Consider the following 27049-nt stretch of genomic DNA (forward strand, 5'->3'; position numbering starts at 1 on the left):
TCAAGGGAGATGTTAGGGGAATAATTTAGGATTTAGGTGTAGGATAGGTTTTAAGTACTTAATTTGTCACAGCCTCAAGAGTGCAAGACACATATGTTGTTAAATATTAATTAATTTATTCATTTATTTATTTATTTACCAAAATTTCATAATATCTTCCGAAACCGTTTTCCATTATTTTTCTTTCACAAGCTGAAAATTATTAAAAATCAATCAATCAATCACCAGGGAATTAACTATCTAATGCTAATTAACTACCTAGTGCAGAAAAATTGCCTAAATAAAGGCGTTATTCGGAAAAGAAAAACGTAAAACATTGGAAAGCAAATGACAGTAACGATGAAACACCTACAACTACACTGTAGTAACTGTTCGTTTCCTGCCAGTTTCGGAAATTCAGCATCGCTCTTTGTGTCGGGAACAAGAGATTTACACGATTAAAATCATTATCGTAAACATTCTTCGCTTACGCACGGCCGAACAACACACTCACCGGCCGTGAAGTACGGATCGGCTGAACGGGCGATAGACCAGCACACCAAACCAACCTCCGCGTCCGCCTGTTTTCATCTTCCCTTCGGTAAATTATTTGATCAATCGATCAGTGAGCAACACCCACAAACACACACAGGCTCGGAAAACCTGCTCTGCCGTAACCCCTTGTTCTAACTTCAAAGGGTCCGGAAAGTCGCAGTGACCGGCCGGGTTCTCACTCCACACCCCGAAAAAAACGCCCGAGGTTCCGGTTGAATGCAGTCGCGCACGTCGTGTGTGTGTGTGTGTGTGTGTGTGTGTGTGTGTGTGTGTGTGTGTGTGTGTGTGTGTGTGTGTGTGTGTGTGTGTGTGTGTGTGTGTGTGTGTGTGTGTGTGCAGGTTTTAGGCCGAACCTCCGCCACACCCAGGCAGTTGTTCGTCGTTGTTGGCATGTGTAGTGTAAAAACCAAACCCTTTTTTTCAATTTTCCCCATTCGCTTCCCGCCGGCCCTAAAGCAAACACGTACCCACGTACCCAGAACACCGAAATGAACCGTTTCGGTAGACAAATCGAGTGTTTTGCCATTGTGCGCCCTGCCACTGCTTCTTATTCTGCTGCTGCCGCTGGTTCCGCTGCCCAAAGGCCCACCCCTCGACCGACGATCAGCGGCTTTCAAATGGCAGCGCGGTCGCTATTTCCAGCTGGATGAGATTCAAATTAAAGCACCATATTTGGCTTCACCGTGCCTTATAGGTGTGTGTGTGTCTGTGATGTACCGCCCTTACAAAGCATAATGTAGGTACAGAGCGCCCAGGTCATCAGCATAAACTTCCCGTGCCTCTCTCTCTCTCTTCCCAACGTCTGCAAACAACCGATTGTGTTGGGCTGGAAGCGCACCCGTTGCAAAAATCCACTCCCTCCCTTCAGAGCTGGGGAAGAGTGGATGTGTGTCCCAAACCGGAAGCAGCATCCAACGTTGCTGTTCTACTGTACGCTACCTCCCCCTCCCTCCTCTCTCCCCCTAGTGCGGAAGTGCGCGTAACAGTCGCACCGAACACTCGCACGGTTCGATAACCCGGTTTTATGCTGGAATTTGGAACATTCGCGCCAGTTGCGGAACATATGCTGGGCACACCGGGGGCTGGTAGGCGGGCAGAACAAGAGCAACTGCAGCAGCAACGGTTCCGGTGCCGGGGTCGGTACCTTTTAGCGCGGTGCACGACGAGCGTCGGCATGCGATCAGTAGTCCGCGGTGATTAGCGTGAGGCGGTCGAACCAACTCCCAAGTACCTACAGTACGGAAGGTTTGTGCGCGTTTGCAAGAGAGAGAGAGTGTGTCCCAAAAATTGCTTTGATTGTGAAATTAGCAGCCAAATTCGTGTACCGGTACAGTGACTGTGCTTACAGGCGCTACTATAGTGCAATCAGCACTTATTAGCGACATTGTCGACTTCGATACTCTAAACCAACTTGTTTGGTAGTTGGAAGTGGTGAACGAACTTCTAGAGCGAAAGATATTGACATCAGGGGCAATGTTCATAAGTTTGCATCGCCGACTGTGCGGATAACAGCACTATCAAACTGTAAACCGCTACGCACCATCGTACAGAACAGCTTCCCGTTCTAGCTGGTTGCCGACCGCTTGCCTGCACATATCTAGCCCCTAGAATCCGGTTTACACTCCTACCACGCCACGTCGCTTTACGTGAAAAGGGTCACGCTCACTTTCGGCAAGATTGGCGCGGCGGGTAGTCGCTCATTAGCGCCGACCCTCCGTGCGGTTCGCAAACGCTTCCTGAAACTAGACTACCTCTTATTTTTTCGCTTTCTCTCTCTCTCTCTCTCTCTCTCTCTCTCTCTCTCTCAACCGGCCTGTCACCTTGCTTTCATGTGAGGCTTTCATGTGTGAAGAAGCAAAAACTGCGTTGACGTTGACGCAAAACGGACATTTCGGGTTGTTGATTTTTTTCTTCTCTTTCTCTCTCTCTCTCTCTTACGGTTGAGCCTTTTTCCCCCTCCAGTGTTTTGTTTCCCCCTTGCTGAGTGAAATCAAATAACAACGCTACGGGAAATGGAGAAAAAAAAACGGCGCCTCGATCAAACTCCGAGCAACAGTCTTAATCGTTCCGTTCGTGGCAAATGGGCACATCGCTTCCCTCGCTGGGCCGGTAAGTGGGTCTGCGTCTTACCTTTGACCGTTATAACTCAATCCCGGCGGGCCGATTTTAGCGCCCGAGATGGCGGAAGGGGCGCCAAGCATTGGGGGTTGTTGTGCACGCCAATATCGGGCTAAAGTGAGGTTATGACACCCATCAGTGTTTGGCGCATCTTCCCAACCCAACGCCGCCCAATGTTGGCAAATCCTCCTGCCACCATTCAACCGTTCCTGCAGCATACTCTCAGATAAGGGAGAGGAGGCTTCGACGCTGTCTTCATGAAGAAGAAGCAGAAAAAGAAGAAAAAATGACAAAAAGAAGAAGAAAAAAACAAAAACCATTCCCGAACCGAGTCGAAAGTGGCATCCATTTGCTGCAATGATCTTTGCACCGAGGCTTAGACCGGGCGAGCGCGCTGCCGAGGCATTCAATTGGCTAGCACCAAAATGGGGAGGAAAGTGCTCGAAAGCCCCCCTCCCCCCCCCCCATTTGCACGTTCCGTTGCCCCAATCGGTGGAAGGATGCCAATCAGTGTGGTGTGCGCACATACACACACACACACTAACCGTTTGGTTTCATAATTGCATCTACAAATTCATACGCACATAAGCACACACACACACAGAAAGGGGCTGGCATGAAAGGAGCAGGTGCCTTAGTGCCCATGTGCACTAGAGATAGTGCCTCTTTGGAGTCTGCCCGCCCGCCTTGAGTGACATTTCCCGTACCGTGTGGAGATTTGTGCCGCATTTAATTTTCACACTGTACACATACAACACACCCACACACACACACACACTCATTGCTATTCTTGAGCAGGTTCTGGGCAGGAGCCCGTGTGTGAGTGTGTGGGCCTTACCCCACAATCAGAAGGTTGGAAGGGAGTGAATCAGGCCGGAGCCGCAATTCAATAAAATAGTTAAACGCAAAACGGTGGCCGCTTGCAAAGTGGTTTGCAGTGTGGAAGGAGTAGGGGTGTGGAAGGGGCGGGGGGGGTGGTACATCTCCTCCACGCGCCATATACCCCGAACCCTCCCGTCCCAAACGGCACACGAGCGTAGGCTCGCAAAGAAACCACCGGAACTGACCACCATCGAGTTGGAAGTAACTAAGCCCCAAAACCAAGGCGGCTGGCGAAGGCTTTATCAGAATTGGAAGAGAGGAATGGAGCACAAGCCTACCTTTGCCCGCCTGCCTGCACACACCATCATCAAGCCTTACGCGGGTAGGCAACATTGAGAATCGGGGGAAGGAACTTTGTGCCGTTCCTGCAAAGTGTGTCCACCCGTGTGCGGTGCTTGGCGCTCTCTGGCAAGATGAGTCGAACGACTCATCCTCCCCCCCCCTTCCACGACCGATTTGGTGATGGCACCATACCCTTTTCTACGCCACCCTGCTTGTCTACAGCCACGAGTGGAGAGGGTTTGCAAGGCAAAAGTGGACCTGTGAAGTGATTCCCGATGAAATATCCACCTGTGAAAGATGTCTCGTGGCTAGGCTAATCCCCAAGCACTTCTGACACTTTCTCTCTCGCTCTCCTTTCTTCTCCCTCTATCTTTCTCTCTCTCTCTCTCTCTCTTTTATACATCTGTTTCGTGCTAGTTTGCTGCACGATGCTCTCTCGTCCACTCGCCGACAGGATGTTGAGCAGCCGTCGCCACAGGATCTTCGTCCCGACTACTACTATGTTTCACCTTCGCCAAACTTTATCCCTTTCATTCTAGCACATTCAACGTTGCGCTCAATGCATCTCTCTCACGCTTGCTCGTTCTTGTATTCCTGTTACCTCGGGAAGCAGCTCTTCTCCCCAGTCCGCACCGTAAACGCGAGCCTAACCTGTCGAAAAGGCAGCATAACCGAGGAGGACTCCCATCCCCCTTCCCCTTCTTATGTTTAACGGGCATCCTTAAGTGCTATGTAAAGCGGGCCAAACTTCGTCATCACTAGCCGGACCCACCGTTGCTGGAAAAGCACCCCTTTTTCCGCCCCCACCCGGCTTCCAAAGATGCCTTCAATCCTTCCCGCAACAGGTGAATGGGTGTACCTGTTTGTTAATGTGTGTGTGTGTGTGTGTGTGTGTGTGTGTGTGTGTGTGTGTGAGTGTGTGTGTGTGTGTGTGTGTGTGTGTGTGTGTGTCGTACATGCCTGCCGTCGCGCAATCTGCTCGGTGCCATCCTGTTTTACAACTGTCACTTCTCTCTGAACTGCCCACCATCCCAGCCCATCGCCCCCATCAGGAGCAGGAGCATCCTTGCAGCAAGAGGCTGCTGTGTATATAAAAGGGAGCATGGCGGCGCTCGAGGCGAATTTGCAGCCCAACATTTCGGACATCCTAGCGGCCCCGAAGAAGGTGGGCTCAGGCACCGGGCAGGTTTCGCCACGGCCTCAATATTCCCCCATATCCTTCAGTTCCCGGATGCGTTTGCTCTGCTGCTGTCGGTTCCGCGAAAAGAGCAGCACGTGCGACGCGGGTGGATTAGCTGCGTGCCCGCCAAAAAGGGGCGCTGGAGACAGCAGCAGTGGACACAGTTGCCCCATTTGGCCGGTCGTTACAAAGTGAACGCAAAAAAACCCGATAATTTCGTTCGCCTTAATGCTCTTGGCTGTACTTGTACGACCGTACGGCTCGATGGATTCGATGCATTCGGTGCATCAATCGATCCTTCCTACCCAACACCCCTGTTGGGTGAAGCTAACCGGCGCGCTACACCGTGACACATTGCACTCTCCACCGCCCCCCCCCCCCGGGGACATCATCAACCCCCTCCGGTGGCCCCTTTTCCGCTGGTGCCAATTAGAACGGTGACGACAGTCAATCTATACCCCATCTCGTTCGATCACACAGGTGGAAATTACATACACATCTCTCCCTCTCTCTCTCTCTCTCTCTCTCTCTCTCTCTCTCTCTTTCTCTCTCTATATCACACACTCTACCGGAGCATCTTCTCTCACTCTTTTGCTGTCCGTCCATCTCACTCCTGCGCCCGCTTTCTGTCCTCTTTCGGTTCGCCACGGCATGTCCTGGGGCGCATGAGCATCGCCATCCCAGAGGCCCAACGGGGATCATGGAGAGTGGAGGGGGGGAGGAGGGGAGGGGGGGAAATTGCTACTCCGCAATCCTTCCCCTTTCCATGATCCCACTCGTCCCCCCGGCCCCGCTGGTTCTGTCTCACTTTCACCCATTTAGAATTTGGCCGTTTTGTTGTCGCCCTGTGCCGCTGAGTCTCTGAACAACCACGGCAAAAGGCGACTACACACACACACACACACACACACACACACACACACACACAGTAGAGCAGAGCGCCATTTAGCGCTGCTTTTACCCTCCCGAAAAGGGGTACGGCGAATGGAGATGGGCAGATGGTGGTAAGGCAGGCGAAAAAAACGGATACCACCTCCGACAGCAAATCAACTCCTCCCTTCCACTTCACCACCTCTCCCTCCCCTCCACCTCCACCACTAAACGATTTCATCCCGTGCCAGCGCTCGTTGGGGCGGGAAGCGTGTCCTTTTCTTCCCGTACGTGCGCATATGCCGCATTATATGGGGGTGCGGGTGGGGAGGGAAGAGGGGATGGTGCGAGGGAGTGTGTAACACATGGCTGAAATGGATGCGGAGCGAAAGAAGCGCCCGTACAGGTGAGCGAGACGCAACATAAATAAAAGGGACTCTACCATCCTCCTCCCCCCCCACCCCCCCACTGTGTCAATGCTCCCGACAAAAGCACCCCTTTTATGCTGCCGGCGGATCTTCTGCTTTCGGATGTAGCAATCTAGATTTTTTCTTTTAATTTTCCTCCTCCTCCCACCACGCCCCCCCCCCTGTTTTCCCATTTCCCTACCGCGCCATCTCACACAACATTTTCTATGACACACACACACACACTCACACACACACAGAGTCGATGAATAAATAGGTTATTTTAAGGGGTGCAAAAGCGATTACGGAACCCAACGCTTTTCCGAGGCATGTAGGGAGGGGGAAGGAGGGAAAGGGGGGTGGAGGGCGAGAGGGTGAGATACAAAAAAAGGCCCGCAGCCGAGTCGCCGCGAGGATGGCAATAGCATCTTGGGAAGAGTTTTGTGACGGGGTGGGGTGGGATGATTGGTGGGGGGGGGGGTAGGTGGAGGGAGGAAAAATGAAAGCAATTGTGAGATGGTTCCTGTGCGTGTGTGTGTGTGTGTGTGTGTGTGTGTGTGTGTGTGTGTGTGTGTGTGGTTGCGAGAGGGGTGGACAAAATATGAAATGAAATAAATTGATCAAATAAATAGCGGGAATCCTTTTTTCGCTTCTTTTTCCCATTTTCCTTCTTCTTCTTCTTTTTGAGGTTAGGTCCCAATTTATTTTACGTATTTGGCGTTCCTATTTTTGGGCCCTCCTTCCCGTTTGCGGTGTTCCCCTCCACCACCACCACCACCAACTCGCTCCCTCCACCCCCCCCAACCCCTTCACCCACTTCTTCCTTCACAGCTCTTAGTTTGTATTATTATTGTTCGTTTATCCCTTTCTTTTTTGTCCCTTTTTTCGTTCCTGTCATCCTGCCCCAAAAACAAAAAAAAACTCTCTCTCACACACACACACACAAAAGAAACAACAACAAACAAAAAAACAAACGCGCAACAAACGGAACGCCAATCCTTTCTACAACAATGAATCTCTTCTCCATCGTTGCCTTTGATTTTTATGCCACCCCGAACCCTGTTTTCGCTTAATGTCTACATTACTTCAAGCACAAACACGCAGAGAGAGAGAGAGAGAGAGAGAGAGAGAGAGAAGAAGGGTGTAAGGAAAAGCGGGGGCGGGGGGATGGGGTAGGAGGCCGAAACGCCAAACCAAAAAACGCAAACACACGCCAAAGCCAAACAACCTGTTGGTCGCGGCTGCTGCTGGATGGGTCGGGGGGGGGGGGGGGGGGGGAGGGGCGCGCGCTGCCTCCCGGATGCTGCTGTCTGTCGGTTTCGGTTAGAACACACACTGGCAACCGGAGAGAGAGAGAGAGAGAGAGAGGGAGAGCGAGCGAATGAGAGAGAGAGAGAGAGCGAGAGTAAAGAGTGACAGTGTGCCGTTCCACGCTGCCGGAAGCACCAAAGAGACGGAGACTAGAGCGGGAGCGAGCGTCGGAAAATGAAGTGAGCGGGGGCGGGGGGGGGGAGCGGAAGGGGAAAGGGGGATTGGGAAATTGGTATGTTTTTCTTGCACCTAGTGTACCCGCGTTTCGCGCCACCAAACAAAACAGGGCCCAGCAGTAGAGCAGGACTTCCAGCGACACCGCCGTGCGGTTGGGCGGTCGCGCAAAAGCAAAAGAAAGGGCTTGGGCTGGGCTGCAGTAGGGAGGAGGTGCAGGAAGTTGCCAGCAACAGGGGAATGGGGGGGGGGAGGGGGGATGAGTGCGGCAGGGCATGAAGCAACCGGTGGTCCTGGCAAAGCGCGGTGTGGCCACATTATATATAGTACATGAAAAGCCGGGAGCATGCAGATAATGGCGCGCCAGGACACATCGCCCACAACGGGCTGTGATAGGGAGTGGGAGGGAAAGGAAGCGCAGGGATGAGGTGAGCAGCAGGGGTTTCTGTATAGGAGCATCCTTGTTGCGCGCCAGCCCACGTTTCGCTCGCACGCACGCAGCGCAACAAAGGTTGGAGAGGCGCCGCAGCAAACGACGAACCCTCCCCGCTCTCGCCCGGTTCGCCGTTCCCGAACCCGCGTCGCCACCCGCGGCGCAAACCCCGTTGCCGGCCACCCCAGAGCTATCGTAAAGGAAACGGATGCGAACCAGGCAGCATCAGTTCGATAGTTGACGCGCCAGCGAGCGGTTGGCCCTAAAGTCCCCCGAGCCGAGCAGGAACAGTCCCGAGAGATTTTCCCCCGAAACACACACAAACACCCGTGCAGACACCCACACAAACACACACACACACATACACACTTTGTAGGGGATTTTGGCGTGTGCGGACAGGTGTTTTCAGGGTGCCTTTTGCGACAAAGCTGCAGAGGACTTTGGACGTTGGCAGAAAAGAAACACAGACGTTCGTTCGTCATTAGTCCACGCCGTTCCACCGACGCGTGGTTTCACTTCAATCAACCCAAGCGGCAAGCCCGAACCAGGCACGACCAACCCAGCTGATTTGCCACCCAGGGCTGCACAGGCAGCGCACGTTTCCGGCGCGTGTTTTGGGCCGGCAGTTTACTGTGCGACGCGCTCCAACGGCGATTCCAGGCGCCGAACGGATCTTCGATTGTGTGCATTCTTTCTTGTGCCGTCAGTAGTGCCAGTGCTTCGCGGGTGCTTGTGATGCGCTTGTGATTTCGGTACGTTTGCTACCCACAGAACGGCAGGACACAAAAGGGACCCACGGTAAGTAAAGCCATTTGGAGAATCCTTTCTTTTTTTTTTTCTTCATTTTTATTCCTGTTGCTTCCCCCTTGACTGTTCGACCGTGAAAAAGGCTATTAAGCAGCAGTTGCAGAAGCGCTTTTTTTTTTTGGCGGCTCTGTGCCGAGCAGCAGCCACACTTGTTGCACACTGGTTGGCGCGAAACAAAAAAAAATTAGGACACGGGTCAACCGAGGCTCCAGCCGGGCTGCAAGCGCTCGTTAAGCGGCTGCCCAGCGCGCGCGCCGCCCGGGTGTGAAGCTACATTTTCCACTTGTTGATTTTGTTGCTTCGCTGCAGCCGTCTCTCTCTCTCTCGCTCTCGTCTCTCTCTCTCTGTTTTTGCATACTAAAAGTTATCCTTTAAAAGCTAGATTTTTCTTATATTTCCTTGTTTTGTGACGGACCCCGCACAAACCTGAATCTGTGCCCGGGATGAGAGGAGTTTATCGTCCTTTTTACGCTCCGTGCTGTTACAACGCGCGCCACTGTCTGGATCACTGCCTGGGCATTGGGATTTGAATTTTCCGATAAAAGTGGCACGTAGCAGCGGCCGCCGAAGGCCTGCGCAGGTGTGTCGGTGGCTCGGCGGGGCGCCCCCAATTGCGAAAAACCGGATGCGAAACCATTAGCCCGCGTTCGATTGGCCGTTCACTGCCCGACGTCGTAAATTTGGGATTGAAAGTGTGTAAGCGCCGCACACCTACTGCGCCTGCTCCCCCTCGCTTTTTTGCACGCACGATGTCGTGCAGAGGTGATTAGTGTGCCAGGTGCACACTAACTGCTGCTGATGCTACTAGTTTTGCCGCCTGGGGAAGGTTGACGCACGGTGCCCCGGGCACCGGAGCGGAAATCTAGAACAACCTCCCGCCGGGATGAGCAACCTGTGTGCGAAATCGAGCCCCTGGGTGTGTGTGTGTGTATTTTTTTTTTTTTGCTTTCGCTTTTTGCTCGCTGCACCCAATGACAGATCAGCGCCTCCCTGCTGGGCAGCGCTTCGGTAGCCTCAGGGTCCCGGGGCCGGCGCGCCGTTATGATTTGGATCTGGATGCAGAGGAAATTGAAGCGGCAAACAAGGCAGGGGAAAACATCTTCCAAAAAAAAACGAAAAAAAAAAAACATACACCCTAGGCTAGTGAAGCTGCACAACCTGGTGGGCAGGCAGCGACACAAGAACCGTTGTGGAAGCGGGACACTTTAGAATGGGTTCTTGTGCCGGGTTTTTTTTTTTCTTTTTCCTTGCTTTTGCTTGTGCTGTGCGAGTAGCACAGTGTGAGGAAAATAATTATGAGGCCTGCTGCGGGCCTTGTGAAGCGCAAAAAAAAAAAGAAAAACCCCGGGAGGAGCCCCGGAAATGGGAACTCTGATTGGATTTTTGCTCCTGATTACGGGCACGCGATGTGTGTGTGTGTGTGTGTGTTTGGGAACGAGAACAGGAGGCAAAGGACACACACCACGAGCGTTGGTGGGTACGGGCGTGTAGGAAGAGAGAAAGAGAGAGAAAAAAAGAGTGTATCTACGTATAATTCAATTTAGCGTAATTCAAATCAAATCGAAAGTCCTGCCCCCTGCCGTTTTGGCACCTTTTACCCCTGCCTGCTTCGAAGATTAGACATGTGTGTGTGTGTGTGTTTGAATGATCAAGTACGAGATGTACAAGTTGGACAAATTTTGAACAAAAAAAGAAGAAGAAGAAACGAGCGTTAACAACACCAGAACTCCACTCGGCGGCAGGAGGTTCGTCGCTGAGCGCGCGTTACAGTAAGGAGCAAGTAGGTAGCGCCCGATGCTGCGATGAGCTGTGGTGAGAGGCGAGCGGTCGTGGGACGGCAGCCTTATCTGGATCGGGTTTCGCTGGCTAACGTGTTGTGCGCGCGAGCAAATTCTTCAATTCGTTGTCGACGAAACCTGCACGGAGTAAGGCACGGAGCACCACCCGCACACGCTCGCTAATCAAGTGATGAAGTGTAGAAATTAAGCGATGCTGTGAGAGAGAAAAAAAAATGGAAGTTGACGTGCCGGCAAATCCCCGCATTGAAGCGAGAATGGACACGGGAACAACAGTCAAAATATATAAAAAAAAAGGTCGTATCCTTACTTCTTTCTTATCGTTCGTTCCATCGTTCGCGCTTTGTTAGGATTGCTACAAAACTTTCTACTCAAACACACACACACACACGAACAGGACACACAAATGTAGAAGCCGGATCTTGAGCGTGTGCCTCAGGTAGCTCGGGAGGTTGCCGGGAGATTTGTCGTCGCCGCCGCAGGAGTTTGATTAAATTTGCCACTCGCGAACACGCGCGCGCGCTTTCGTTTTTACTTCCGGGGTTTTGGAGTGGAGCAGCAGCGATGACTTTGGGAGGAGCCGGGGCACCTTTACCCCGATACGAAATTAGTTTATTGAGCAGGGCGGCACTAGGGGAACAACGCTATTTACGGCACACGCAGGAGAGGAAAAAGATTTGTAAGCGACCTTTTTTTCGGAAGATTCTGTCTAAGGAAAGGCAGTAAAGCCTGAAAGGTTCTTCTCGCACAGGGTTCTGACGAGAAGCGCAGTAGATGCGCTGGATGTGGTAGGATTGAAAGGAGAGTAGCGTTTTGGAATGGGGCTCTCAATAGATCTGTTGGAATACCTACAACTTCTTTTTTTTTTTTGCGAAACGGTCCAGAGGTGAATGAGCTTTCGGGTTCTTCCAATCGAGAGGCTTTAGCACACGGCAGTCATCTCTAGTAGTATTAACGGGCTTTTTTAAGCTTATTATTTAGCGCGACAACGTATCTGCCTTGACACATACATGGCCATCCTCCAACGGTGTGCAGCTAACTTAACAAGCAAATCAAAACTTTGCCCACGGACGTACATCCAGTACGCTTCCTGCCAGCGCTGTCGATGTCATGTTGGGTGGTTATCCATTTAGCACAATCATACACCGCCTGCAACGACGCTGCGAAAGTTTCACACCCGACACACAGCGGTTAAAGTGACAACCTATTGACAGGCAACAGGTGTCGGCCGGACATTAGAATGCTTTGCTGCACTCATGGCTATCGAATGGACAGTTGCTACGGGACGAACTCTTCCGGGAAATGCTTGCAAGCTGCAAAGCCCTCTACCGGTTATACACTCGTAGCTGCTTTGAATATAACTCTTACACAGCTTAACGGTGGTATCATTCGAAAGAAAAGTTATAACGTTTTTGTAGTGTATTGATGTGGATAACTACTTCCGGGAAAGGAGTTGCATAGCACAATCATAAAAAAAAATAGAACATATAGCTAACTTTTTCGAGATTTAATGATGCAAGAGTTTACTTTCTACAAAATTCTCCAATGATTCCACTTACTAGACTATTTATTAGAAGGATCCTAAGGTACTATCTACCCTCTTAATTTCTGCCAGTTATCATTGCCTGTTTTAACATCGCTTTTCGGCTAACAGAGTTTCTGGGTCCTCAGAACTATCAATCGCAATTACTCATCACGTACTCTGACATCACGAATCTTAACCTTTACGCTCATGGATAATCATGGACATCATTTTGAAAGTTTATTCAAGCATCTATCACCAAGACGTGACTGTCTTACCTTAGGCTGTTCTCGTTAACGTTCCCATGAAGACTGCAGATTGGCAAGGCAGCCATAACTAGAACGATAAATTTCGATTTCCGGTGAAATTGAAGTATCTCTTGAATTCCAATGCAAATTCGAGTTAAAATAAGCCGGTCGAAACTATTCTTCTTCAGAATATTTCAGGTACCATGCGGTTAGGGAATAAAATGTCAATTCAATTCCGAAAATGTAACAGTAACTAGTTATCCTGTTATGTGCAATGAATTAGAGCAACCAGTCGTCGGGTCGAAGATGAAAAAGGTCGGTTTAAAATAGACAAATTACAAGTTATTTGTAAAAAAGGCTTTGTTTTATGCACGATAGAGCTTTTAGCTTGATATCAAACAATATCGTGACTGTTAAGCAGATGTTCAAACATTACATATGTTATGCATTAGATTACATGTAGAAGACAGCCTTTTAAGTCGTCAACTTAATACAGGGTTTCTCACGATTTATTGGTCAGTTCCCATGATTGTTTAGTGCGTTCCCACGATTTTTTGATCGTATCCCATAGATCTTCGGTTCGTTCCCATAATTTATTGGTATTTTCCGATTGGATATCAATACAATAGGACCAAAAAATTCTGGGAAACGGCCAAAAAATCGTGGGAATGCACCAAAAAAAATAATATGGGAACCCACCAAAAATTGATGGGAACCAACCAACAAATCTTGGGAAACCCTGTAACATGCCCGTCATGGGTTCCAACCGCACATGGTTCATGGCCCCCGTAGCATGGTCTTGACTATCCGGCTACATGGTATTAAAAACTCTCGAAAACCTTTATAGGACGGCATAATCGCGTGGGTTGTTACGCCAAATTCAAGAAGAACTTCAGAGAATAGGTAACTATGGATTAACTTTAAGTTGGGTGGTCTTCATGTTACATCATGACAAAACAAAACAGAAGTTAAAGTATCTACACAAACACAAACACAAACTAGCCTGAAAAACATATTAGATCTCCCAGCGAAAGCCAACAAAGGTTCCATTGAACCTGTGTGCCGATTTTTATCTCTATTTTCAGTACTACATATTCGATCCGTTCCTTCCAAATGTGGTATCTACACTCAAATTTTTACTCCATGATTTCTACTCCATGACGAAATGCCACTAGGCACCAACCAGAGGATAAAACATATTCCACACCAACACCAGAATCGATACAACAATCCCGCCAAGAAATGATTCCACCCCTTGTAATTCGATTCAATTAAAAATAATAGTGGCCCCGACGGTGAATAATTGAGTTGCGATGCCAGCGCCCTCTGGAACGCTGCGATGGCCGAAGAATGTCGGCTGTTCGAAGTTGCTTACCCCATACTAGCCAGCCACAGCATAGAGCAGACCCTCAGCGGCGCAGGTAATCTCGCGTTTTCGTTCGACAGCGCGAGTCTAAAGTTATGATAAACCCAAAACATGACACCTACTTTCGAAGCACCCAAAACGGCCCGATAAGACCAACCTTTGTGGACGAACACACACACACACACACACACACACACACACACACACACACACACACACACACACACACACACACACACACACACACACACCAAGTTCCGACCACTGCTGGATGGCGTCCAAAGTGCCAGTCCCGGGGCAGGAAGTTTGCCACTGTTGCGCATCTTGCCGCCGCAAACAAATGTCGATTATGTTTGGTTAGATGACGGGCAGTGACAGTATGGCGCTGTGCCATAAAAATAGAAAATAGCGCACACGAGGTGCACGATGGCTCGTCGCTACCGGTTCGCTACCGTGTGCAAAGGGTCCCAAGAGTGGGAGGGTCGGGAAATCATCTGCTGGCGATGCTAATAAAATTACGACAGTCGAATTAAGGCTATTAGCCAGTGCATACACACGCGCGCGGACGCGACTCGCTCGAGAATCGCACCCCCACACACGCGGTGCATTAGACCATCGCTCAATACGGCACCGTCATACACACACACACACACACACACACACACACACACACACGTCACGGGTCGTCAGTTTCGCTTTTATCACGATCGCGATAAACGAGTCGCCAATAAAGCGAATTTCAACAGCGCGCGCCCACTCCCCCCGAAGCCCAGGGAAAAGGGGGAAAATGGTGGATGGTGGTGTATGATAAAAGCATCACCCCTCGCACCGGGGAGTGTTTTTTTTTTCTTTCTTCCTCTGTTTGTGTCATCCCTCGCGACGTTGTGGCCCGTTTTGCAATCGGGACGCGTTACGCGGAGGGCGCAGCAAGTGCATCGGCGAGAACTGTGTAATGTAACTCAATCATAAATGCTCAACGAAATCGTGAATTACACCTCTTCGTTTTTGCCCAGCTTCCGCCTTTTCCATCGCTCTCACCCCTCACTCCCTGGCTCACAATTCACACCCCGGCAGCGTAATCAAATCGCACACCTCGCGGGCGTCCGCGGACACCCTTGTCGTACGACCGGGTACCAACCAGCACCGCCACCGAGGGAAGAGGGTAGAACCGTACCAGACCTGTCGTCGGCGCTACTCGCAAGCTGTCACCGGCTTCCCGGCCGACAATCATGGTGGAAAAGGGGTAGCCTCGCTTCCCTTTTTTCCACACCGGGCTGGTTTTTTTTCTTTTTCTTTTTGTCTTTTTTGCACCCTGGCCTGGGCGCTCTTGACACGCTCTTGAACGGATGGGGCTGGCCTTCGAAGATAGGGCCGCACCGACGGTAATGAAAATGTACGGCCTCGCGCAACAAATAACTATGTTATAAACTCTTTATCGGGCTAGTTTAATTAGCATACGCGCGCGCGATGGCATAGTGGCGTCTCCTGGTGCCTGTGACTGTGCGCGTTCGTACACAGGCATGACGAAATGAGCGACAGGTGTGGGAGCGTGGGGTCTTCATGGGCCCTGCTAAATGATTTTTGGTTCCGGTAGGTTCATTGAGGTATCACTAAACATACTCTTTTTGTAGGGTTTGCAACGCTTTTACTGTTCGTCTATCAATGTAAGCTTTACAATCGAACAAAACAAAGTGATTCTGAGGTACTTGCATTCATCTTGGAACATCCAATGCAATGCAATGTGATCCTGAGATACTTCGAACATCATACAGTAACATAGAATATGACACTGAGGTTCTTCGAAGCCCATTGGAACATCCAATGTCATATAAATTGACTCTTTTCCTTCTTTCCAATATCGTCCAGTGTCACACAAAGTGTCTCTTAGGTTCCTCCAAAAACATGTGAATATTATTTAATGTCTTGGAACTAAATCCACTAACACAGCAGGTGACTCTGAGGTTCTTCAAACAAGCTCGCTATATTCAATGTCTCAGAACTCAGAACTCAGACTCTGAGACTCCTACTGCCAATTTTAACATCATCCAATGTAATTTAAATTAACTCTAGGTTTATTTCTGCCACTGTTACCAACATCCGATAACGCAAAAAGTTATCCAAAGGTTATATTAACCACCTTGGAGCACCCGATGTCATCTAAATTGACTTTAAAATCCTTTCAAGCTCCTCGAAATAGCTGCCAGTGCCATCGAAAGTAACACTGAGATTTTTTCAGCCATCCTGGAACACGGCCCAGTGCCATCGAAAGTGACTCTGTGAACCCTGCAACCACCTCCGAATAACATCCACCGTCATATAAATTTACTCTAAGGCACTTTGTAGTGTTTCAAAGAAGCTGGAAGTACCTCAGAGCCAATTTATATGAAAGTGGATGATATTCCAATAAGATTTAAAGTAGCTCAGAGTAACTACAAGTGCACTGGATGATGTTCCAAGTAGATTGAAAAAATCTCTCAAAATCTTAATAACACATGTGAACAGGATCTAGTGTCATAGAGAGACTGATTGACTGAGATTTTGAAGTTGTTACAACTCCTTTGGAATGTCACCTAAAGTTGACTCAGAGGTTCCTCCAAACAGCTTGGAACAACATCCAGCGCCATAGAATGTGATTCAGACGATCTTTGAAATACATCTCCTAACAAATATACCCAGCAAAACTTCCACACAACCTAGAACCATCGACCGAGTTCGATTGAAACAACTTACTCCTTAAAATAACTTCGTGCTTCAAGTAAATCAAAATTTACATGTATCATTTATAATGCTTGGTATGAGAATGACAACAGGTGCGCTGTAAAGCGTACCTCTTATCGCACCTGTGTAATAATGCTTAAATCAAGGGTACCCACGGTGCCCCTGTTGCCCATTTTGCACGTCCGACACGCACGGTGATGAAGTTTGGTACGATTTTTATCAGAGAGAGCCACTTGATGATAAGTTTGGCGTCACCAGAACGACACAAACACACACACACACACACACACACACACACACACACACACACACACACACACACACACACACACACATACAAACAATCACACGATGCTAAGGGAAGGTGAAATAAGCGCGCATGGCCCGCCACAATTGCGCACAAATCGGACCCAGTTTATGGACCTTCCTTCTTCCCACCGCGTTCGAAGCAACCAAAAGCAACACAAATTTGGAATGAATGAAACAACAAAAAATGCGTCCACACACACACACACACACGCACACGCTGCTAGTTAATGTTTATGGTTGAGGCCGATTGGCAGCGGCCGCCCCCTTTTGCTGGCTTTGGGCTGGAGGTTGGAGGCGGGGGTAAGATTCCAGCGTTTTGGGCTGCACCGGCGGCCGTATTTGCCGTTCACCTTCGCCGAGGGCAACACCGCAACGGATATGCCGGGCGCGGCAACTTCAAGGTAGGTCAAAGGGATCCAGTTTTGTTGTTGTTGTTGTTGTTGTCGTTGTTGTCGGTGTCGTTGTTGCTGTTGTTTTGTTGTGTTTACAAGTAAGACCTTAAGAATACTCCAACCCAGTGCTAGCGTGTGGAAGAGGTCAAGTGTGCCCCCCCCCCCCCCCCCCCCCCGACAAGAGTCAGGTAAGTGATGAGTGGCGGTCGTGTAGAACAGAAACCTGCTACTGCGAATAAACCTCCTATTCCCAACCCTTGCACGCTCCCCTCGGCGGCATAAGTCAGATGACACCGCTCCAGGGAGCGTCCAGGGAGGGCAAAGAGGAGAGGGAGCCGGGTCTGCTTGGCCAGTCAATTATCACGGCTCTGCGTGATCGGCCGTTCGAGCCTCATTAGATCACCCGCGGGTGTCGCCATCTTTGTTGTTGCTGTTGCTTCTTGTCGTGGGAGGGAGGGAGGGAAGGAGCGAAATGGCGTCTTCGCCGCCGGCTAGCTTCCGGACGATTCGCACCGAGACGGGGCACAGTCGATCGCTTTCCGAGCTGGACGTCGGAGCTCGGAGAAACGTCGAGAAGAGTGTGAATAGGCGTCCCCAACGTCAAGCCCCCCCCCCTCCCCTGTCTCTTCCGGTTCCGTCCCCGCGAGCGTCATGCTAGTGCCGGAACTTCGGTGTGTATCAACGCTCCAACCAAAACAGTGTCTCTCTGTGTGTGTGTGTTATAATATCTTGTCTCACTCTATCCCCCTCTCTCTCTCACTCTCGCTCCCTAGTGTCCATCCACCGCCGGATGAGCGGGAGCCGGCGGCAGCTCGCGGTTCCGCTCGCGACAACTCCGCGGCGAGCTCGGCCCGACCGTCACCTCACCAGAGCCGGCGCGGCACGCTCGACAGCGTGGAGCTGGTCGAGCGGTACCACTTTGCGAAGAACCCGAACAGGAGCGGATCCCATTCGCCCAGCCTGTACGAGTCGAGGCGGCGCCTGTCGAGCTTTGGTGCCCAGAAGCGCGCCTTTCTCGAGCTGATCCGCAAGCAGGGCAGCCGGCTGTCGCTCGCCCGCAAGTTCTCGGAGGTGTCGAACAAGACGGACGAGCTGAGCCGCGAGCATCGGAAGCAGCAGCGGGACAGCATCCTTGCGAGGTAAGAACTGGATGGGTTGAGTGAGGTGCTCTAGCGCGCAACCGAGCTGAGAGCTCAGCTTAGCTCTTTTCAGTGAGTTGAAGCAAAGAGAAAGAGTGCTACAGAGGGATTTGAGTATATAACTCTCTCTCTCTTTTCAATGAGCAAGTTACTCTGCTCTTTTCAGAGAGTTTAAGCGGAGTGGAAAGTGCTCACAGCGATTTGAGTATTTCACTCACTCTTTATCGAGTTCACTCACTCACTCACTCTCTGTGCCATCTAACTCGCTCGTTTAAGATTCATTTGAAACAGAATGATCCTACTACTCCCTTATGAAACAACTAACTCACGCTCTCTGCCAACTCATTTTTGGGATGCAACTCACTCACTCGTTTGCGATTCTACTGGCAAAAAATGAGTGAAAGAATAAAATCCCAGAAGCCATCACACCAGCTTAGAACGCTTCAACTCATCCGCTCACTTGCCCGAGCCACGCTAAACGAAACGTCCCCCTTCCCTTCTCCTTCCGGCAGGAACCAGCTCGGGCTGGCCCTGTCCGCCCTGTACGCGAAGCTGCTGATAGTGATGGGCATCACGCTCCCGCTGACCGAGCTGGTGGCGCGCGAAGCACCGCCCAACTTCCACCAGCCCTTCTACCTCTACCTGTACGGGGTGTCGATCCTGTTCTGCAGCTTTCTGTTCGTGGCGCGCTGGCGCCGCGCCGCCCAGCTTGAGTTCCTGTCCCAGTGTCCAGGTGAGGTGGCCCGGGCGTGCTGTGCTCCCTTCGCATGAGGTGTCTAATACCAAACTAACTCTGCTCTGTGTATGCACTGCAGCAGGTGCGGATAGGTCTGCAGCAGGTGGGACGGCCCGGCCGGCCCCAACACCGCACAGTGGCTCGTTCTACCTGCGCATCGGTGCGATTGCGTTCGGCATCGGCAGCCTGGTCTACTCTGCCCTAGATTTCGGCCAGTACTTCGAGCTCGATGGTAAGTGTAGTCAGGGACTGTGTGTGTGTGTGTGTGTGTGTGTGAGGGGAAGAATTTAAAACCGATTTCACGGTTGGATGAAGCCTGTGGCGTATCATTATCGATCGAATATGATGCTGCTATATGAAGCGAGGGTCGCTTACAGTTGCTTGTCGTACTTGTCTTTTCACACTCCTGCACCTGCCGCGCCCCCCCATCAACACAACCGAACCAATCAAAACCTCAAACCCCCTCTTCGGCAGCGGACGATGGGTGTCGCAATTTCCTGGTCGCCCTGATGCCCGCCGCCCGGATGCTGCTGTGCGTGGTCCAGATGCAGTTCATCATCGTGAGCGGGCAGGACTTCGGGCTCGCCCGGCACGCGTTCGTCTCCCGCTTCGGTCTGATGCACATGCTGGCGACGAACGTGTGCGAGTGGCTGTACGTGCTGATCGAGGAGGCGAAGCATGAAATCGTGCCCATCGACCACAGCCTGCAGCCAAACCGGACCGACCACCAGGATGACCCAGGTACGTACCTGATGAGCCTTTACTCACACACACACACAGACACACACGCACGTGTAGAGAGGGTGACAACTTCAATTTCCCATCCTGTATGGAAATTTAAAACAAAAACCGCACCCACCGCTCCCCCCCCCCTTCATTTCATGTCCTTTTACCCTTCTCCCCATTCCCTTTCCCACAAAAGTGTTTGTGTGTGTGTGTGGGCAATAATGCAAAGCGGGAAGGCGTACCCTTCGCCCTGTTCGAGATTGATGACATGTTTTTGCCTCTCTCACCCCCCCCCTCCCTTCCCCTCTCCTTGTCCCCCATCGCCCCGTTGGTCAACACAACATCGATTGGGCTGGGCCGCAGGATCAAAGGAACCGTGCCGCAGCACGCACATCATGAGCACGCTCGTCCACAATGCCGCCCCGTTCCTCTTCCCCTGCACCATCGAGTACTCGCTGATCTGTGCGCTGACGCTGTACGAGCTGTGGCGCGCGCTGAACCGCACGCTGACAGCGACGGCGGCCGGCCCGCGCAAACCGTCCATCGCCGCGCCCGACCGCCGCACGGTGACCGGCCGGCCCGCCAACCGGCTCTCGATCGACTGCTCCAGCGCCCAGCGCGGCCTGTTCGGCGGCATCGTCACGCTCGTGCTCACGCTGATCGTGCTGATCATGTACTTTGTGCTGCGCCGGGAGCGGCAGCTGCGGCACGCGGCCACGCTCGAGATCGTCGCGTACGAGATCGCGCTCTACTCGGTGACGCTCGGCGCGGTCGTCGCGGCGATGCTGCGGATGCGCGATCTGCGCGTCCTGGCCCCGCGGGGCAGCCAGCGGACGATGCCGCTCGACTGCCACCTGCTGCTGGTGACGCAGACCGGCATCTACATCTACGGCGTGTTCTCCATCATCGGCACGTACCACACGCACGGCCAGCTGCTGCACTGGGCGGTGCTGTCGGAGGTGCTGGCGCTGGCGCAAACCTCGCTCCAGACGCTGTTCGTGCTCAGCAGCTGGTGGCGCCGGTGCAAGGGCGCCCGCCAGAACCGCGCCAAGCCGGGGCGGGAGCTCGTCACCTTCCTGCTGGTGGCCAACCTGGCCGCCTGGCTGGTGAACTCGCTGGTGAAGAGCAACGCCAGCTTCCGGCCGCTCGTGATGGGCTTTTACGGGGCGGGCGCGTGGGCCATCATCGCGCACATCTCGATGCCGCTCGCCATCTTCTACCGGTTCCACTCGACGATCTGCCTGTTCGAGATCTGGAAGAACAGCTACAAGGCCCGGTACACGGAGGGCTGATCCCGCCAGCACCTCAAATCGCACCTCACCGTAGTGTAAATAAGTGACGGGCAAGCAGTGTTACGCATATCTGACTAATAGTGCAATAAACGTGAGCAATACTACACACTTTAAATTACTCTAATTACCCACCCACCCACCCCAAACCAAAGGGGGAAGTAAATCCCCGAAACAACTACTCGAGAAAAAATAAAAAACACCCCGCTCGCGCGGCCATCAATCAAATCGCGGGACGGCGCGTAATTGCCGGGGTTGGCTGCGAGACGGCAAAATAAATGTCAAATCACAGCCCGAAAATGGTAATCTCGGGCTTAAATGGTGTGGAGTGTATCGATAACTTCGACCGGAGCCGCCATCCCCCGCTCCCTGTGAGCCCCCGCTTCCCTGCGCACGCAAGCACGCGAGCTACGCGAGAGGTCAACGCAGCGCCGGGTGCCAGGGGTCGGCAAAGTGTAGTTTGTGTGCTCAAAAAAATATTGTAAAATTAGGGCAACTTTAAAATAATTTACGGTATATGTTTCTTCCCCCTAAAAACATCGCGCAGTTTAAGAGCACAATTCAAACAGACTTTGGTCGCGTGTTGGTTGGTATTAAGGCCCTGGGGACACTGTCCGTACTCGCTAGTGTAATTTCGATTTTCACTAGCGCATCTGGCCGCGGGCGGCGGAAGCTTGGTTTGGTCATCCAGGGATTGGTTGTGCTGGATCTCAAATTTAAGTAGTTTTCCTACCATTTTTGTGGCAAAAATGGCTGAAATACTTGCACAACATAATTATCTATCAATTTCAAACCTTTTCCAGTCCAGTTTAAGTAAAAACCATGGAAAAATAACATATTTTCTGAAGCGGCTCCAAATTGTTGGGCAAAATGCTTCGGTCAGCCACCGCCAGATGCGCTAGTGAAAATCAAAATTACACTAGCAAAAAAAAAAACATTTTCGCTAGCTCGTTGTACGAAGTTAGTTTGTTCGATCAACTTTTCGTTTAGATCATATTTTTTTGTAATTAATTAGTTTTAAATGTGCGTTATTAAATATTGATGCCTGTATGACAATAGATAAAATAAATAGAATTCAGTAAAATAAATACAACAATGTCACATTCATATCGAATATTTTTATCTAACCACCTTTAACAAATAAATACTGACCTGAAAATCGGAATTGGACATGGTCAAATTGCCTTCAAAAGGATGTTTTTATTTCAAAGTCAACAAAAGTATTTGAGTATATTGCTGATATTTTGTAAAATCTCAAAACATTATTTATCATTTATTTATTTATTTATTTATTTAACAAAGTTATCTAGCCATGCTGGTCTCCATAACTTAGTACTAGATTCCTAAGTAATAAAAACACTGAACTCATGAGCAAATAAATAAAAGCTGACCACAAAAATAAATTGATAAAAAATAATAAGAAATTCTTCTCGTCAGTAAAGGCTTCGCAAAGTTTGTTTTAGTACATTTACGCTTACGCTAGGATCGACAATGCTATTAACAGAGCTATACGAGTAAATCATTCTCAAAAGTGGATCATTAGAACCAAATACCGTATACCTAAAATCAGTAATAAATAAACGACTTATCCTTAGATTCCTACTAGGTGCCTGAAAATTAATTTGTTGTAGAATAAACGGGGCGTCAATGTAACCGCTGATAAGCTTATGTATAAAAGTACACTGTGCCGTCATTCGTCTATGTTGTAGTGAGACTAGTCTGAATATCAGACACCTAGCACGATACGAAGGGTACACAGATTCTCGAGACCATGATGAACGGTAGTAACGAGCGCGTGAAAGTTTTCTTTGAACTGCTTCTAGTCTATCGATTTTGTACTGCTGAGTTGGTGTTGCCATAAAATGCTAGCAAATTCTAGAATCGGTCTCACATTCTGTACAATACAGTAATTTTAGGGTAAAGGGGTCCTTGAAATCTCTAGCGACACGCAACACAAAAACTTAACAAACGATTTGCTTTATCTAAACACAGCTCAAAATTATCGTCAAACGTTAACCTGCTATCAAGCTGTACACCTAAATCGCGAACGCTCTTGGTCCGCAGAACTAAACTGCCAGCTATTTTGTAGTCAAAAAGAATGGTGGATCTTTTTCGAGCGAACGTTATCACAGAATATATTTTTTTTTTAATATTAACACTCATGCTATTTAACTTGCACAAAGAGATAAAGCTAGACAGACAATTTGGTAGTGGAAGACAATCCGAAGTGGTATCCGCAACAGTTGTGTAAATCTTTAGATCATCGGCGTATAACAACTTTCGGCAGTCAGGAATTACATTGACTATGTCGTTAATGAAGATGATAAACAGCAATGGTCCAAGGATGCTTCCTTGCGGCACCCCTGAAGTATTAGTAAAGGGCGTAGAATACGTAGAATTAATTAACAACACTTGAGTGTTTGACATAACGCTCAGAAAATCTAGGGAAATTCAAGTCTTCTATGTGTGACACGGCGATTATTTTAGAAAGAATAAACCATAACCCAGACCTGACCGTGCCGTCGCCAAACAACTTTTTTGATTGTTATATTAATCATTAAAAGATGTTATTACAATTACCACGCAGATATGAAATCAAATAAAGATATACAAGAGAGTCAAGTTAGAAAGATAAATTCCGGAATGGTTTCAGAGCGTTTACCTACGAAATGCATTTTCTGCACCGCGTAAACTCGATATTAATGTCATTTTGTTTTCTTTTGATGATGATGTGTCAAGCTTTACTTTCAGCCTTGTAACATTTTGATGCATGTCTAAATATGGAACAGAATGGCGAGAAGAAGTTTTCAGTTCGCTTAAACCTCCCCAAATATCATTGGAAACCTATTGTAATGTTATGAGTGTACATACGGTACAACGATCGACGTCGCGGTAGGTGAGTGTTTCGCTGACATGTATCGAGGTAGAATAATACTTTGTTCGAAGCGGACTTTTCAACACTTAATCGTCCAGGCGATCATAGAAACCCAGAAGGGGCTTTCCTTACTGGAACCGTTGGGGTTTAGAAGCCTTACCTTGGGCAGGGGGACATAACTAAACTCTTTAAATAAGTTGGATGGCGAAGTTTTTGGGCGGCGTAGCGTCCTATTTTGACAGTCCAAACGAATCTGACCTGCGACGATCGGAGTTGGTTTTATTTATTCACAATGGGTTTCGTACACTTGGTTTTGGGATATGTTTTTGTCCCAATTGAAGGTTATTGATATGAGGTGCAATTTATACATTGTATCGGAGTGAGGTGTCTGTCATTATGTGCCAGCGTTTTAGCGTTTTTACGAAGGTTCTGGAAAGTTTAAACTGTTCTAGCCAAAGAATCTTTGATCTTGTTGAATCGGTTGATCTTTGCCTACGCAGCGCTTTTAGCGATAAGTTGCAATGCGTTCCGTGTTTGTCCACTTTGCTGCAGTATCGCTTGAATAGCTTATGTTGCGCGTTTCAGTTGTTTTCGATAAATGTGTCTCAATTTTTTTCTATGGACGGTATAGTCTGGGTGTGTTGCTATGGTGTGGATTGATTTGCTGATGTAATATAATGAATGTGTTGCAATAGTGTGATTTGGCTTTCCGAAATGTGTTACAATATCTCGCTGATAGCGTGGTTTATGATAAGTCCTGTTTAGCAGATATGCTACATTACAACAACAGTTGACGATGCATTAAAAACTCAATTGTTGGAAAGTGAAAGAATTTTATTCCTGAGCTAGCGAAACCTAAATATTTAATAGAAGAAAATTGTAAGAAAATTTTGCAAAATTTAAGATAAAATGAGTCTACACATTAATTGAAAGTTTCAAAATATGTTTGCCGACCCCTGCTCTAGAACGAACAAGGCAAGCCGTCACGACAACGGCAAAGCCTGCGACAAGAAAAAGGTGAAAACAGAAAACAAACCATTAAAAACCAGGTCGAACTGGTGGTGCTGGTGTATGGCTGGGTCGGCAAAGGGAAGGGAGGCTGTGCCGAGAGCCTTAGGGGGCCGAAGTAATCGTGGTGGTAAAGGTAATCGTTAATTAGTTGTGAGTACCTGCGCCGTACGCGCCGCACTGATTTGCTGTCAACCTGGCTTTCGCTGGCGGGGGAAGGGCAGCAGACGCGAATGATCGAAAAAGCTATCGAGCCACAGAGAAGAAAGAAAGAGAGAGAGAGAGAGAGAGAGAGAGAGAGGGCTCCGCGGGTTTATCGCGCAGTTCTTCGGGCCGCGCATAATCCAATTCGGACAGTTTAATAGCGCATGGTGGAGGATGTGGGGGGGAGAGGACGGGGTCCGACAGCTTTAGGAGCCGGTCAATAAAACGGTAACGTACAATGCGTTTTTGCTCTCTCTCGGCAGCCGCAGCAGCAGCAGTGGGTAGCTTAAAGTATTTCGTGATTGCCTGCCCATTGCGCCCTCGAGGGGATTTGCGCCGCGATAAGCGCCGCGCACCGGTTTCCGAAGTTCCGATTGTGTGTGTGTGTGTGTGTGTGCGAGCGGCGCGATCTTGAAGTCTTCCAAGTATCGGTCACTTGCAGCCCCTTCCCGAACAAGCCCTTCCTGAGCCCCACCCGCTACACTGTGCGACCTGCAGAGCAGAGCGCGACACACACGTACTTGCTCGCACCGCCCGATACCAGTCAATCCAACCCAAACCCTAGCCGTAGGGACAACAAGGCATTGATTGATAATGGATTATTGGTTTATGGGCGCTCATGGACAATCGGGGGCGCCGAACGACCACCACTCGCGGACGTCATTCGGCCGGACGTCATTCGGTCAGCCGTCTGGAGCGCCATCGCCCCAAATCGCTCGGATCCAGCAGGGTCCTACGGCGCTCCGCGTCCTATGCGCCACTAGGCACAACAGACACCGTGTCACGTAAGGGGGTCTGTGCGGGGCAGGCGGGGAGGCCTGAAATGACATCCATGCGCACGGCTGCGACTAGAATGGGCAACCTGGCGAACCAGTTTGCTCTCCGACTCCGGCAGTCCTCGTGACCCGACGCTTCGACTCACCCAAACCTGGATGAACTTGAACTTTGAACGACAGGCGTCTACAGCCCCCTGAAGGCCCCCGCGGCCTTTTCCCTGCCAGTGCAACTTCCAGCTCCGTAGCCATAAGAACCTTCGGGGGTTTTCCTTCTTTTCTCTGCGTTCTTGTTTTTTTTTTGTCTGAGACCGAAAGACACAAAGGCAAAAACGCACGATCATAATGTCACGCTAGATTGCAGCAGGAGGGGGAGGCAAGACCCGAGGGTGTCTGGGAGGCATTGGAGATCATCGAGATATTTGCCGTGCCTATTCGCACTTTGGCAGCCTACCAGGGCTTGCCCCACCTCTTTTCCATCTCTGTCTCTCTCTCTCTCTCTTTCTCTTTCTTTTGGCTCTGCGGAGCTCACTGAGGCAAGATCTCGCACACATCACAGACTCCCAAGATGTGGTAGTACACCGCTTACTCCGCTGTTTTGGAGCAGAAGAGGGGAGAGCGTATGCCTATCTGAGTCTGTGTGGCTCCGGTGTCTGGCGTCTTGTTCTTCGAGTAGTTTTCGCTTCTTTGCCTCTTCTATTTATCTCACTATCCAACACCCCACTTGGAGCTCCAACAGTCTTTGGGAGCCTCCCCCCCGGCATCTACACGATACACCGGATCGGAACTTCCTCCCTCCTTCAGTTTGTGTCGCACTGGACGCGTGTCACACGGTTGTCTCCTCGCGCCGTGAATTCAACTCCACCACTTTGTGTCTGTGTGTCTATGTGTTTGTGTGTGTACGTTTTCATCTCTAGTGTCTGAAGGGTACAAAGGGGGAGAGGGGGGAG

General features: G+C 50.0%; 1 protein-coding gene across 2 annotated transcripts; it reads left to right on the forward strand.

The window, feature by feature from the left end:
* Positions 1–17262: 17262 nt before the first annotated feature.
* Positions 17263–21357, forward strand: LOC120906647 (proton channel OtopLc-like). 2 transcript variants are annotated; one of them, XM_040318480.1, is made up of 6 exons: positions 17263–17358; positions 18123–18488; positions 19001–19221; positions 19304–19456; positions 19699–19965; positions 20314–21357. In XM_040318480.1, exons 1-6 carry the CDS (start codon positions 17336–17338, stop codon positions 21240–21242), a joined length of 1959 nt encoding a protein of 652 aa, XP_040174414.1. In that variant the 5' UTR covers positions 17263–17335; the 3' UTR covers positions 21243–21357. The 2 variants fall into 2 exon arrangements, with proteins under 2 accessions (XP_040174414.1, XP_040174413.1); XM_040318479.1 differs by lacking the exon at positions 17263–17358 and adding an exon at positions 17889–18020 and having other exon boundaries at positions 20287–21357.
* The last annotated feature ends 5692 nt before the right edge of the window (positions 21358–27049 follow it).

This window comes from Anopheles arabiensis, chromosome X, assembly GCF_016920715.1.
Source record: "Anopheles arabiensis isolate DONGOLA chromosome X, AaraD3, whole genome shotgun sequence".
Taxonomy (NCBI): Eukaryota; Metazoa; Arthropoda; class Insecta; order Diptera; family Culicidae; genus Anopheles; species Anopheles arabiensis.

Excerpts from the sequence above, each read along its gene's own strand:
- LOC120906647 (XM_040318479.1), top strand. The coding sequence starts at position 18,001 with ATGCTAGTGCCGGAACTTCG. Across the intron at positions 18,489-19,000 it reads CGGGACAGCATCCTTGCGAG|GAACCAGCTCGGGCTGGCCC; the intron begins GTAAGAACTGGA and ends TCCTTCCGGCAG. Across the intron at positions 19,966-20,286 it reads CGACCACCAGGATGACCCAG|CACAACATCGATTGGGCTGG; the intron begins GTACGTACCTGA and ends CCCGTTGGTCAA.